The sequence below is a fragment of the Ruditapes philippinarum genome, unplaced genomic scaffold (genome assembly GCF_026571515.1).
Source record: "Ruditapes philippinarum isolate M1 unplaced genomic scaffold, ASM2657151v2 ctg3443_1_1_1_1, whole genome shotgun sequence".
NCBI classification, from domain to species: Eukaryota; Metazoa; Mollusca; class Bivalvia; order Venerida; family Veneridae; genus Ruditapes; species Ruditapes philippinarum.
In genome coordinates, this window is record NW_026857227.1 from 100,867 (window position 1) to 114,190 (window position 13,324).

At 32.3% G+C, this 13,324-nt stretch overlaps 1 protein-coding gene across 1 annotated transcript; it reads right to left on the bottom strand.

Moving 5' to 3' along the window:
* Window positions 1-247: 247 nt before the first annotated feature.
* Window positions 248-5,565, bottom strand: LOC132749116 (uncharacterized). The gene is made up of 2 exons (XM_060738801.1): window positions 5,264-5,565; window positions 248-3,881 (listed from the first exon to the last, which is right to left on the bottom strand). The coding sequence occupies exon 2, from the start codon at window positions 3,878-3,880 to the stop codon at window positions 1,766-1,768; it is 2,115 nt and encodes a 704-aa protein (XP_060594784.1). The 5' UTR covers window position 3,881; window positions 5,264-5,565; the 3' UTR covers window positions 248-1,765.
* Between the last annotated feature and the right edge of the window lie 7,759 nt (window positions 5,566-13,324).

Here is a 13,324-nt window from a genome sequence, read left to right on the forward strand (position 1 = left end):
TGATCCAGCATCAAGTTGTATTAAAAAGACATCGACTAAGTCGTAAGATTTCATTGAGGATTTGCGTATTTAAAAGCTTCCCCTGTGATCCGATTAATTCGAATTCTGCAAGGCTTGAAATTACAGAGTTCATACGAGAACAACATGTTTATATTTGATAATTCGATACATCACCAAAACATTTTGAAAATTTGACTAGAAAATCAAACACAAATAGTTTTCTTTTCTGTTTAATTTATTTACATTTCAGTATACATATAATATTATATAAACATAGGCTCCACAAAGGCGGGGTAATATAAGCCTGAACAAAAGTTAGTTTTAGAAGTCAAAAATAATTTTTCAATTAGGGAAGAAACCCATTCATCAAACCCAAAGTGTATGATTCACAAAACTTCTAAGAAAGTCATGCCCAGTATCTAAGCTCTGTGGTTTTATACAATACAACAATGTTTTAAGTCTATGTTTTTCTAAGTGACCCTGGGGCGGGTCAAAAATCAACAAACTGAATGTAATATGAATCAGGTTGTTTTTGGAGGTCCACAAAGCTATTCTGCAAACAAAGTATGAGAATTATGGGCATTGTAGTTTTTTTCTCAAAAATTAGTCATAAATGTGTTTTTAAATAGATAACCTATATCAATCAGGTGACTCCCGGGAGGAGCCAATATTGATCCAATGGACATGATGAATATCACTTTAGTAGAGGTCTACATTGCAGTGCTACATGCCAAATATCGAAGCTTGTAGTTCCACGAACAGTACGAGGCACAAGTGTGTTTTTCTATATAAACCCTACGACGGGACCAATTTTGATAAGGAAAAATCTAAACCAGGCTTCCGCCCGTCATCTCATTATAATTAAAATTTCTTGGAAATATTTTTAATTTCCATCTATCGGTGCAAAAGATCTTGTGCGGACACGAAATTTTGTATTTTATACATGATGCTTAAGTGTGATCTTAACCTTGACCTGAGGAAGATACCGACCGCACGGACGCCAGGTTCATACAAATAGACGCAACAATATTTCGGGCGTATAATAAATAATAAACTGTTACACGATATTTGTACTAAAATATATAATATCACAATATAATTTCAACATAAGACTGTTTTTTATCATTTTTGGTAAAAATTTTGTTTTATGTATCCAAGTAACTATATACTGTTTCTAGATTAACAACACAATAGTACAACATTGATTAATACAGTCAAAAATATTCAATTTCTAATGTGTAAGAAATAAAAATAAATAAATAAATGTAAAATTTGATCTGCATATATAATCTTCACTGGGATTTTTGTTTTTCATAAAAAAGTATTTAAACAATTCATCACTGACATATTTCAAGATAGGAAGTCCTTTTGTAACCAAATAACTGCTTAACAAATATATTTGTTTTACCTTATCTGATAACTGTTATCAAATACCTATGATTTGATTATTCTCTTGGCACGCTGATGTATTCAGTTAAAGAAATATAAACAGTTTTGTATGTGCCTAAAATGTTAAGATTGTAAACATTAGATGTACATGTACATGTATTGTAATTACATAGTGAATTTCATTTTGTTCAAATTTTTGTCAAAAAAAACCTTACATAATACTTTAAATGTCTTAAATTTTCTTCAAGTCTGCCAAATGCATTAGATTCAAAGCATTCAAAAACTATACGCACCGTCAATATCTGAATATGTATATTTTATCCTAATTCAAATAATCTTTTTAATATATCTCATTGTTCATGACAAGATATGTTTTCTAGAATTCAAGAAAGCCTCGACTCAACACTGAGCTTACAAGTCTACAGATATGAAACTTTGCAGCGTTATTTCTGCCTCGTATTTTCAGTGATAACAGATAGCACCTTAAAGCAGCATCAATTCTGTTTTCTTGCTCCAAACACTGACCTAGAAGGTTAAGCGCTGTTTCTCTGTGTCCGAAATCTGGCTCCTCTACAATGCATTTAGCAAGGTTGGAAATTGCATCCTGTTTATCGCGATGTCTTCTGAGATGAAAATATGTCTTATACTGTAGAAAGTATATATAAGGTAGAGAATCTACAACAGCCAAATTCATCCAGTCATCATCGTCACTTCTATAAGGGAGGTCTTGCTGGGGTGATCTGAACATTTCATGTTGGAGTTCCTTCGGACAACAGTTTATTTCGCATCGTAGAAACCTGACACATGACGCAGTTATACTCTGTAACAATGCATATTCATTATTTGCTTCATAACATAATTTATTGAATGCCTGTTTGCGTTTAGATTTTTTAAAATCGTAGCACTGACATATTGATTCAACTACACTGAGATCATAATTTTCTTTAATGTTTTTCAAAATGATTTCTGCCCTCTCAATATCTCCAGTACAATATAAAATTGAGGCTAGTTTCAGCTTACCTGATGCTACATCAATGTTTAAACCTAACGTCATCAAAACGATAGACTCTCGACAGACACTGCGTTCACTTTGTATGTTTATAGAAGCCAATGCAGATCCTAAATGCATGCTTAGAAATTTAGCTATTGTAGTACATGCTAATTTATTGTGCCCTTGATTCATATCATGAGTTAATTGCATCAGGTATTTATATAATGTTTGCAAGAGAAGTCTAATGTGATTCATTTTATTCATTTCTTCAAGCAAGGCCGTGATTAATTCATTGACTTGGAAAGCAACATTTTTGACCAGTTGTCCTGACATCAAACACGACACATGTTCAGGAACGATCTTTACTAATCTTAAAAATGTGTTTTGAATTCTATTTCCAAGTTGATCACATTTTATTTCAAGTAAAGCATTTCCGTTACTGCTAATAATGTAACAAAGTCTATCTAGTATGACTTGTTTTGTTACTGGAGTAAAACGTCTCGCCATTAAATTGTTCTCTGGGATGATGAAATGCGGACAGTTATTATTTTGAACACAATTGTAAAGTACTCTAAGACAATAATTCAAACAGATAAGCAAGGTTTTTTCGTTCCAAGTATTGTTGTATGTACTTGAAATACAATGAAACATGACCGTTTTGCACATGTAACTGGAAATGCTGTCAGGGCATTGTGTAGTTATAAACGTTTTTAAAATCATTTTCATTAAGACATAGCATCTGATTTGTGTTATATTGAAATTGAAAATTAAGAATCTCTCAGCAAGGGAAGTAGATATTCTCCATTCAAGTTCTTCATTAACACTGTTTTTGCTACCAACTCCTACAACAAAACATTCCGTGCCTTTACAATACTGTCTCATATCGAGTGTAGGCCATGGACTTTCACCTTGCTGATTGATCCAGTGTCTAGCTTGTAATGGCCACTGTTGACAGGTCATTGCAAAGACAATGTCATAAGCAGAGAAACCAGGTATTTCATCCGATGATTGTGCTGGACCATGTCTAACACTCTCAACATCATCCGCTGGATTAACTATTGAATTTTTTAATAATACTCTTCCTTTACTATCTCTATACCAGCTTTGCTTATACACATTTTGTTCTGGAAGTGGAACATCATTTCTCAGTATCTGTAATAAGCAATATCCTGGTGATACAGTATCGTCCTGTATCATTAACAGGTTTTGTTTACCAGGTTCCCATTCACTCCAGTCCTGTATCACTTTGTGCCAGGTAAGTGTGCAAAGTATATCTTCGTCAGAATTAAGTCCAATTGTTGTTGTGCCCTCTACTCTACTACCTATGGTATAAACATTCACGTCTTCATCTGTAAATTGTTGTGCTATTGTTTGTATTGTGTCATTCATTAGCCCTAGTCGCCTTGTTTTTATCACCATTCTTTCGTTCACTCCTATCTCATCAAGTACTTTAGACAGTCTGAGTGACACGTTGCAAGTGTAATCAGGAATGTCAGACATCCTGTAATTTAATTTATGACTATTATTATCCTTATAAGTTAATAAATAGATAAAAAGCATGTCTATAATAAACTGTGAAAGTATTAAATGAATTTGTTTTCTTGAGATGTAAATTTCAGCACAACATGAATAATCAAAAGGTAAATTAATTGTTTGATATAATTTGTTTTATGGCACCTTTAAAGAATCTTTATATTTAGATATTTTCTTTACACAGATTCAAAGCATTAAACTAACCCTGACTTGAAATTGACACAATGGTGGAATTGATTTCTATTTCATTTGATCGTTAAATATAATATATGCTAAAAGAATAATAAAAAATACAAATCTTGAAAAGAAAACGATAAATATGGATATTTGTTTAAAAGAAAAAATAAGATAAATATTATATAATAACCCTCATTGCCATTACCAATTTACGATATACTTTGAATATAATTACATCCGAACGACCTTACTCATAATTTAAAATGTTTAAAAAAAGAACATCAAGTGATCAATAAAAAATGGTAAATTACTTGTATTATTTACATGATTAAGATCCTGTGTGTTTAGGACGGATAAGAAAATTCGAAAAAAAAATATTTCATGATTTATATTTGTATTACGCCTTCAATATTCTTGTAGACAACTTAACAAATGAAATAATTCTTCAACATCAAAGTAAAACAATTAATGCTATTTTGACGACATTCAGAAGAAAGGTATTGGTCAATTAACCTACATTAAACTTAAAAGTAAATATTGAAAACAGAAATTGATAAAAACATACCTTGGAAACTTCTCTATTTTCTAACAAAGTATTACAAGAATCACTGATGAGAGATATTACAAGATTCTCATTATTGCCTCTAGTTAAATTTCTTTAAAAAAAAATAGATGTCGTACCTAATCACATTAATAAATCTGAATAAACAATCAAGTGCACTCATTCTTTCATTAGATTTATTATAAACACGGAAGTTAATTTTTTATCTTTGCCCTAATGTTTTGACAAACGAGAATGTCTTTTTCGCATAACTAGGTCATCGATTATGTAAGCTAATTAAGTGAGTAAGCCATGTAAGTAAATAAGAAAAAAAATCAAAATTTTATTTGACAATAGCTAACCTAACCAGTTTGGTTTTTAAAACAGTCGATTAACTAGCTTACTAGCTTGCCGATTTACAAAGTACATATGTCATGATTCATTTGTAACTAAAATCCCATTTCTTAAACGCTTAAACATCTTTAACAGATACTTTCGATCCTACGTCACTCATTATGAACTTTTAAACTTTTCTGGGTGTCTCATCATTTCTCATTCATTAAAATCAATAATGAAATAAAATTGTGTAAATCTTAATACATACATGAAAATCAATTAATCGAAATAAATACCTGTTAAGCAGCTTGAAAACTTGAACATAAATTGAAAAAGAAACTAGGGGGAATTCCACCTTATGATAAAACTACGCATTTGGCAATCGTAACACCTCGATTATCAATTTCCGAAGATTGACGGAAAGGGTCGAAAATGTGCGATTAAACTGCGCGTGTTTACTTCCTTCTATTAAACATGAATTTTTCTCTTATGCTAGGAGAAAATATTTTACATTGCACATGCTTTTTAAATTTGTTAATTTGATTTTTTAGAGAAAAAAAACTAATTAAAACATTATGACATTAGGTGCTAAATGAGACAGACAGACACATTTTAGTCCCTAAATAATAAAAACAGCTCGATCATACCATGGGCCAAAAAAACGAAACATTCCATAAAAGACTACGCCGCTCAACAGCGTCTCCAATAAATGAATCTAGAGAGAATCAGACTATCTTGCCGATGAGTATCGTTGCCTGAACTGTAATAGAACTAAAAGAATAAGATTCAATTAATAGCATTTTGGAGACCGAATGTGCATTGTCTTTGTAAATGCTTTATTTTAGGTAAACAAGCATTTTAGTATAAATTCTGCCCTCCATATGATGTCTTATTTACAATATCTATTTGTTTAAATCAATAACTAAATACGAGTTGTTTAACTTTATTATCCTTTATAAAACGTAATCACAAATTACACAAACTTAAATTATTCTAATGCAGTTCAAACACTGGTACAGATATGACCCGATATAAGACAATTAACAGAGTCGTTATTACCCTAGAATGCTGACCTGAATACCTTTATTAGAATAGGTAATAGCTTCTCCGATTCATACAAAAGTATCTGGAAAACTGGTTATCATTCAGAAGCAAGCTAAACGCCAATATATCAAGTGGTTCAAATTTGAAAGAAAGTAAATCAAACTAAGCTATGTAAACTCTTTATCAAATAGGTAAACTCTAGACCCCGTAATTTCACACAGCAGATTAGTTCTGGCTTCCATAACTTTATATGTCGTTGTGCGAACAGGTTTAGCAGTACTATAAAACATGTCCGCTGAAGTCTCTTTAGCTAACAGCAGATATATGTGTGTAAACAATGTAGCATTCAATATTACACGACGGACAAGCCTTATAAATACTACATGCGAAAGATCGACACTCTACTACATGTATCTAACTTTTATTTAAATATCAACCTTAAAAAACTAACCCCAGCTCGAAACATTTTTAAAACAAATCCCTTTAACACACTGGCCATAGCTTTCGCAGAAGCGGTGGGTCTACCGGTGCGGCGATGGAGATTTCGTCGCAGAAGCGGTGGAAAAACATGGCTGTCGGATAGTTTTTTGCTGGTGTTGGTAAGTTTATGACTTATTTGTACGTTATGTTTTTATGTTCTACTGATAACACCTAGTGAGACTGGAGCCCACACATGTACTCTTCCAACTTATTACACGCATGGGGTGCAAATCATGACCAGTTATGCAAACACTTCTGTACAGTTTGACGAGGAGACGCCACTTTTGCCTAATTTTGTTTATAACACTTCATATGTACTCAAAACTACCCCTAGATACACTGGCACCGCATCGTATGTATGATAATTACACAAAACAACCATATTTTGGAACTTTTGGAAATTGATATTACTATTGTAATAAAAGAATTGACAAAAATTGATTACAACGCAGACGGCGGTGGATTCGATTGCAACGCAGTGCGGTGGGCCCGACATCATTTATGTCTTTTTTTTAACGTTAAAGTCACCGACACTTAGGAGTTGAGCTCCAAACACCTAAAAATACAAATGAAATATATATTTGTCAATCCTAACACATATAGTTGTTAAATATATCAATGAAAGTAAATATACGCTTTTTTGCATCATGTACCTTATAAATATGTTTTTATAAAACAATCCCTGTTTTAGACACTAGTTTAACATATTGGGGTGTATGTTAACTATGAAGTGCTTAAATGGTAATTTAACTTATAAATTGAATTAAAAAATACTTAAAGTTTGTATTTTCTTTACAAACTATGCATTCATTTAACTTATAAAATGTCTTGATAAATTAAATTCCAGTTTGGACACTAGTTCAACATATTGAAGTATATGTTAACCATATATAGCTTTAACTCGTATATTGAATTTAATCTTTCAATTTAACAAATCAAAATGTTTTTGTAGTTTAACACACATGAGTCATCATTAACTATGTATTACTAACACATTGGTCATAAATATATTTTGAACTTTATTTTTACTTATGATCAGTTTGTGATAAAATTTTAATACATTGATAAGATAAGATGAGATGAGATGAGATCTGTTGATAGTGACACTAACTTAAGCTTTATTGCTTTATCTATTTTCTTATTTTATTTATTTCATTTTTTTAAATATAACTTTACATGTTAACATTAAATTATATCAAATTTTTATTTAACGTGTACAAAGCTATAAATAGGCTGCATGTAATATAAAAAATTATAGAATGCATTTTGAAATAAAATATTACAATATACCTGACAAAAAAAGGTAGACGAAAATGTTGTTTATTGGCCTATGAGCGAATTGCACATGCACGCGTTCAAAATTATCGTATATTTTTGTTTGTAAATTGTAATTGTAATCTTAAAGTCAGAATTTAAATTGTCGCTCTTTCGTTTTCGTTGCTTTTCACGGTCTGTCGTTCCTCCTCTGGTTGGACAGTTTGGTGGTTTTTTGCTGTCCAACTTTGTGTCATCTATTATTATAACGTTTGCAACAATTGTTTTCTATATGAAAGCGTATTTGAAGTTTCTGATTAATCTTTTGATTATATCATAATCTATTCTTAGACAATAAAGACGTCTGGCTCTGCCAGACATTATCAGTCAAATTTCTATGTTTGTATTTTAACTCTACTGAGGATGACACAAATTAACAAGGAGGAACATGTACCGTGGTAAAGTAAAACATAAATACATTTCCAAACTTTTCATGAAAATATACATGAATATTGAGGCCTTAAAACCTAATAATTGTATTTTTATTAATTCCAGCCCATATACTTATCATATATTTCAATAAAACTTACATATATGTTGTTTTGAAGAAAAAGTAAATATCTATACGTCAAAAATATACACAAAATAAAAAAATGTGTTAGAAAAAAATCGCACATCCTTCAAATCACCTTCCAATTGATTCTATTTCCAATATTTTCCCATTATCCTTTTGTCAACAGGTGACACGAGTCATCTATTAAACATATATTACTGGTACTTATTATATATTTTCATCATATTTTCCTTTTTCAGAAATATCAAACTTCATCTTCAATATACAAACACACTATGAGAAAAAATTTAAACTATCGCCGATTAATTTATTTACAAAATATTTCAACAAATTCAAGCGTGGCACTCAGCTCTATCGTATTTAAATGCGGTGCGCTTCGAATGTGAGAACCCGCATTATCCCGAATGACTCCGATTATAGCAAGGCTGGTTCAAAGCGCATTTATATACAGCATATCTGAGAGTCATTTTGTTTTCAAAAAAGCGTATATTTACTTTCATTGATATATATAACAACTATATGTGTTAGGAAATATATATTTCATTTGTATTTTAGGCGTTTGGAGCTCAAGTAGACTTTAACGTTAAAAAAAGACATAAATGATATCGGGCCCACCGCACTGCGTTGCAATCGAATCCACCGCCGTCTGCGTTGTAATCAATTTTTGTCAATTCTTTTATTAAAATGGTAATATCAATTTCCAAAAGTTCCAAAATATGGTTGTTTTGTGTAATTATCATACATACGATGCGGTGCCAGCGTATCTAGGGGTAGTTTTGAGTACATATGTAGTGTTATAAACAAAATTAGGCAAAAGTGGCGTCCCCTTGTCAAACTGTACAGAAGTGTTTGCATAACTGGTCATGATTTGCACCCCATGCGTGTAATAAGTTGGAAGAGTACATATGTGGGCTCCAGTCTCACTAGGTGTTATCAGTAGAACATAAAAACATAACGTACAAATAAGTCATAAACTTACCGACACCAACAAAAAACTATCCGACAGCCATATTTTTCCACCGCTTCTGCGACGAAATCTCCATCGCCGCACCGGTAGACCCACCGCTTCTGCGAAAGCTCTGGCCAGTGTGTTTAAGGTAGATCCACAGAGAAGACTATGATCAATGGGAAATCATGCAGCATGGGGGGGGGGGGGGTTGCGGAGTGGTCAAGGTCATTGCCAAAACACACGCCTCTCATCGCTGTAGGCTTGCGCCGTGTAATTAAGCTATCCAACTAGTTTACGGGACGTCGATGGTTCTAATCAGGTGCTCGTTCGTGCCTGAAATAGCGCATAGAGCGGCACCTGAGGTCAGTCTCCACTGATAAAGCTGGAAATTTGCCATATTACCTATACTGTATGATGTGTGATGTAAACCCAATAACAAGAGGGCCATGATGGCCCTGAGGTCGCTCACCTGTATATAGGCCCCCCCCCACCCCCCACCCCCAACGTTGCAGGGCCAATTTAACCCAAGGGCTTTTATTTGCACAAAATTGGTAGACACCCATAAGAAGATGTTTCATGCTAAACATCTAAGCTCTAGCTCATTGGGCTTTTTAAAAGAAGTTTTTTTAAAGGTTTTACTATACACATATAGTTAAAAACAATGACACCCCTGGGGTCGGGCCAGTTTTGACCCCAGGGCTTCTATTTGAACAAACTTTGTAGACACTCACTCAAAGATGTTTCATGCTTTATATCTTAACTCTAGCTATTTGGGTTTTTTCAAAGAAGATTTTTTAAGTTTTTGCTATACACATATAAGGAAAATCAATGACCCCCTGAGCGGTGCCAATTTTGACCCCAGGGCTTTTATTTGAACAAACTTGGTAGACACCTATGAGAACATGTTTGATGCTAAATATCTTAGCCATAGCTCTTTGAGTTCTTTAAAAGAAGATTTTTTAGGTTTTTACAATGTGCATATAGGGAAAATCAATGACCCCCCGGGGCGGGGCCAATTTTGACCCAAGGGCTTTTATTTGAACAAACTTGGTAGACACTTATTAGAACATGTTTCATGCTAAATATCTTAGCTCTAACTCTTTGAGTTCTTTAAAAGAAGATTTTTTAAGTTTTTACTATATGCATATAGGGAAAATCAATGACCCCCTGGGTCGGGGCCAATTTTGACCCCAGGGCTTTTATTTGAACAAACTTGGTAGACACCCATTAGAACATGTTTCATGCTAAATATCTTAGCTGTAGCTCTTTGGGTTCTTTAAAAGAAGATTTTTTAAGTTTTTACTATACGCATAAAGGAAAATCAATGACCCCCCGGGGCGGGGCCAATTTTGACCCCAGGGCTTTTATTTGAACAAACTTGGTAGACACCCATTACAACATGTTTCATGCTAAATATCTTAACTCTAACTCTTTTATGGGTTCTTTAAAAGAAGATTTTTTAAGTTTTTACTATATGCATATAGGGAAAATCAATGACCCCCCGGGGCGGGGCCAATTTTGACCCCAGGGCTTTTATTTGAACAAACTTGGTAGACACTCACTAGAAGATGTTTCATGTCAAATATCTAAGCTCTAGCTCTTATGGTTTTTTAAAAGAAGATATTTAAAGTTTTTTCTTTCGGTTGCCATGGCAACCAGAGATCTGCATGGAATTAAATTTTTTGAACAATTTTAAAAGGTGACCACCAAAGAAACATTCCTGTGAAGTTTGGATGAAATTGGCTTAGTGGTTTATGAGGAGATGTCATTTAAAGTAAACGTTAACGGACGGACGCCTGACGAAAAGCGATCACAAAAGCTCACCCTGTCACTTTGTGACAGGTGAGCTAAAAATGTACAGTCCAAATTTCGTGTTCATACATGTGGGCTGGATGCATAAAAGTTTTTGCCGATGACGGAATCTCAGCGATCATAACAGCTTTTCGAAACAAATGTGCTAAAATTAGAATTATATAAACATTGATCTTTTTATATCTTTATAACATTTTGTATTATAAAAGACAGATGCTGACTTCATTTATATATTTTTTTGGACATCTTTTTTTTTACACTTGTGAGAATAAATTTCCAAAACAGTTATTCAATTTATATACTTTATTCATTAATAAACCACATAACATATCAACATATTAACATTATATCACAGACTTGTTTCACAATTATGCCACAAACATGTCATATACACAATATATCGTACATAAAATGAGGGACAAAAGAAGTATGTAACAGAGAATGTACGTTTTATGCTTGACAAAGAAAAAAATCATTAGAAAATTCATCAACCATTCTTTACTATCTTTTTTCAGATACAACTTGACCTGTGATGACAGTGTCAAACCAAAAGAGTTTGTGATTTATAAAAGATACTCAAGCCTACGCAGAATATATAATACTGTTTAAGTAAAGAATGCATAGTTGATAAATAAAGCTTTGGGACTTATGAACATATATTAAATTGTGTGATTCTATGGCTTGCACAATATTTTGACAGAAGAAGATTCTCTAGTGAAATAATTATATATTCTTATCATAATTATAAAGAAGCATATTTATCTTTTAAGCTACTGGTCATAACTTTTCACAATATCCTTTGTTCTAATTTACAGTATGACAAGAGCAAAGAAAAAAAATCTGGAAACAAAGTGATCCCTCGGAAGCATTAATCTAAACAAAATTACAAGAGAATTGCAGACTTGGTTTGATTGAGTCTGTACATAAGGGATAATGAATACGTGCAACATCCCTCACGTCCTCTAGCACTGGATTGAGCGGTACTCAATTCTCAACACTTAATAGTGCTGGCATCAATGATCCTGAAGGACCAGAAAAATATAACAACACTGAAGTGAAGTAGGGGGCAACTTTTTACAGCTGCCACACAGCACTTGAAACCTGCTGTTGTGAAGTATAAAAATCTATTTGAGAATATTTTTACCTCTTTTAAATTTTTTATATGGATTGTAAATGTCATTTGCACTGTGTAAATCACTTCAATTTTTTTTAACTTTAAAAATTCAATTTCAACATTTCCATGAAAATTAACATGAATCTATGGGCATGCTGCTTTTAAATAAAACATAATTCTTGTAAATCAACAATAACATGCAATTACAATGTTAATTAATATTCAAAAGAAATAAAGCAATGTTTCAAAAAGAATACCCCTAAATATATAAGTACATAATAAACATAAATTTTGAGTACATTATTCTGTAGTTTAAAGTGAGAAAAAAATGGATTTCAGTATCAACAGTATTCATGGCATTTCTTTACTAAAAGTGTTTTGTTTATCATTGAAACAAGAGGTATGTGATGGCACTGTATTGCTCACCTGAGGCATATTGCAGAGGAAAGTAATTTGGTCACTTTGGGTCTGTCATTTTTTAGTCATTATGAATAATTTATGAAATAGTTTAAAATGTAAACCATAATACATTTCAAATATTTAAGTTCTTCACACAAACAATATATACATGTAAATGTGTTTTACTCTATCTTATTCAATATAATGAAGATGTATACCAGAACATAATACACTATCTTATTCAATATAGTAAAAGATGTACATGTATACCAGAACATAATACATGATGCTAAATATTTATGTTCGCACACAAAGAGCATATAAATGTGATTGAATCTAACTTACTTAATATAATCTAAGGGTGGGTAAATTTCAATCCCAGGGGCATACTTAAAATAACTTTTGTACAGAACGACAAGGAGATTCTACCTGCCAGAGCACTTTGCACACAGATGAGCTAAAACAATTCTTAAGTATAAACACATTGAAATAAGAAAAATACATGTATATATTTAAAGTTTTTAGAACATCTTGAGATTTTCTGATTTAAAGACACTCTTTCTTAAAAATAAATTAATAAATTATATTATCAGTTTTACAGCTATCATTTCTGTACTAGTTATTTTATTTTGTTCATAGGAAACATATCTAAACTTTAAGTATACATTCACACAATCACAATGCACCATGATTTAACAATAAAAATATCAGATCTAAGCCATAAATAACAA

Bases quoted from the DNA above. Each gene is read 5' to 3' on its own strand.
- LOC132749116 (XM_060738801.1), bottom strand. From the start codon at position 3,880: ATGTCTGACATTCCTGATTACACTTGCAACGTGTCACTCAGACTGTCT.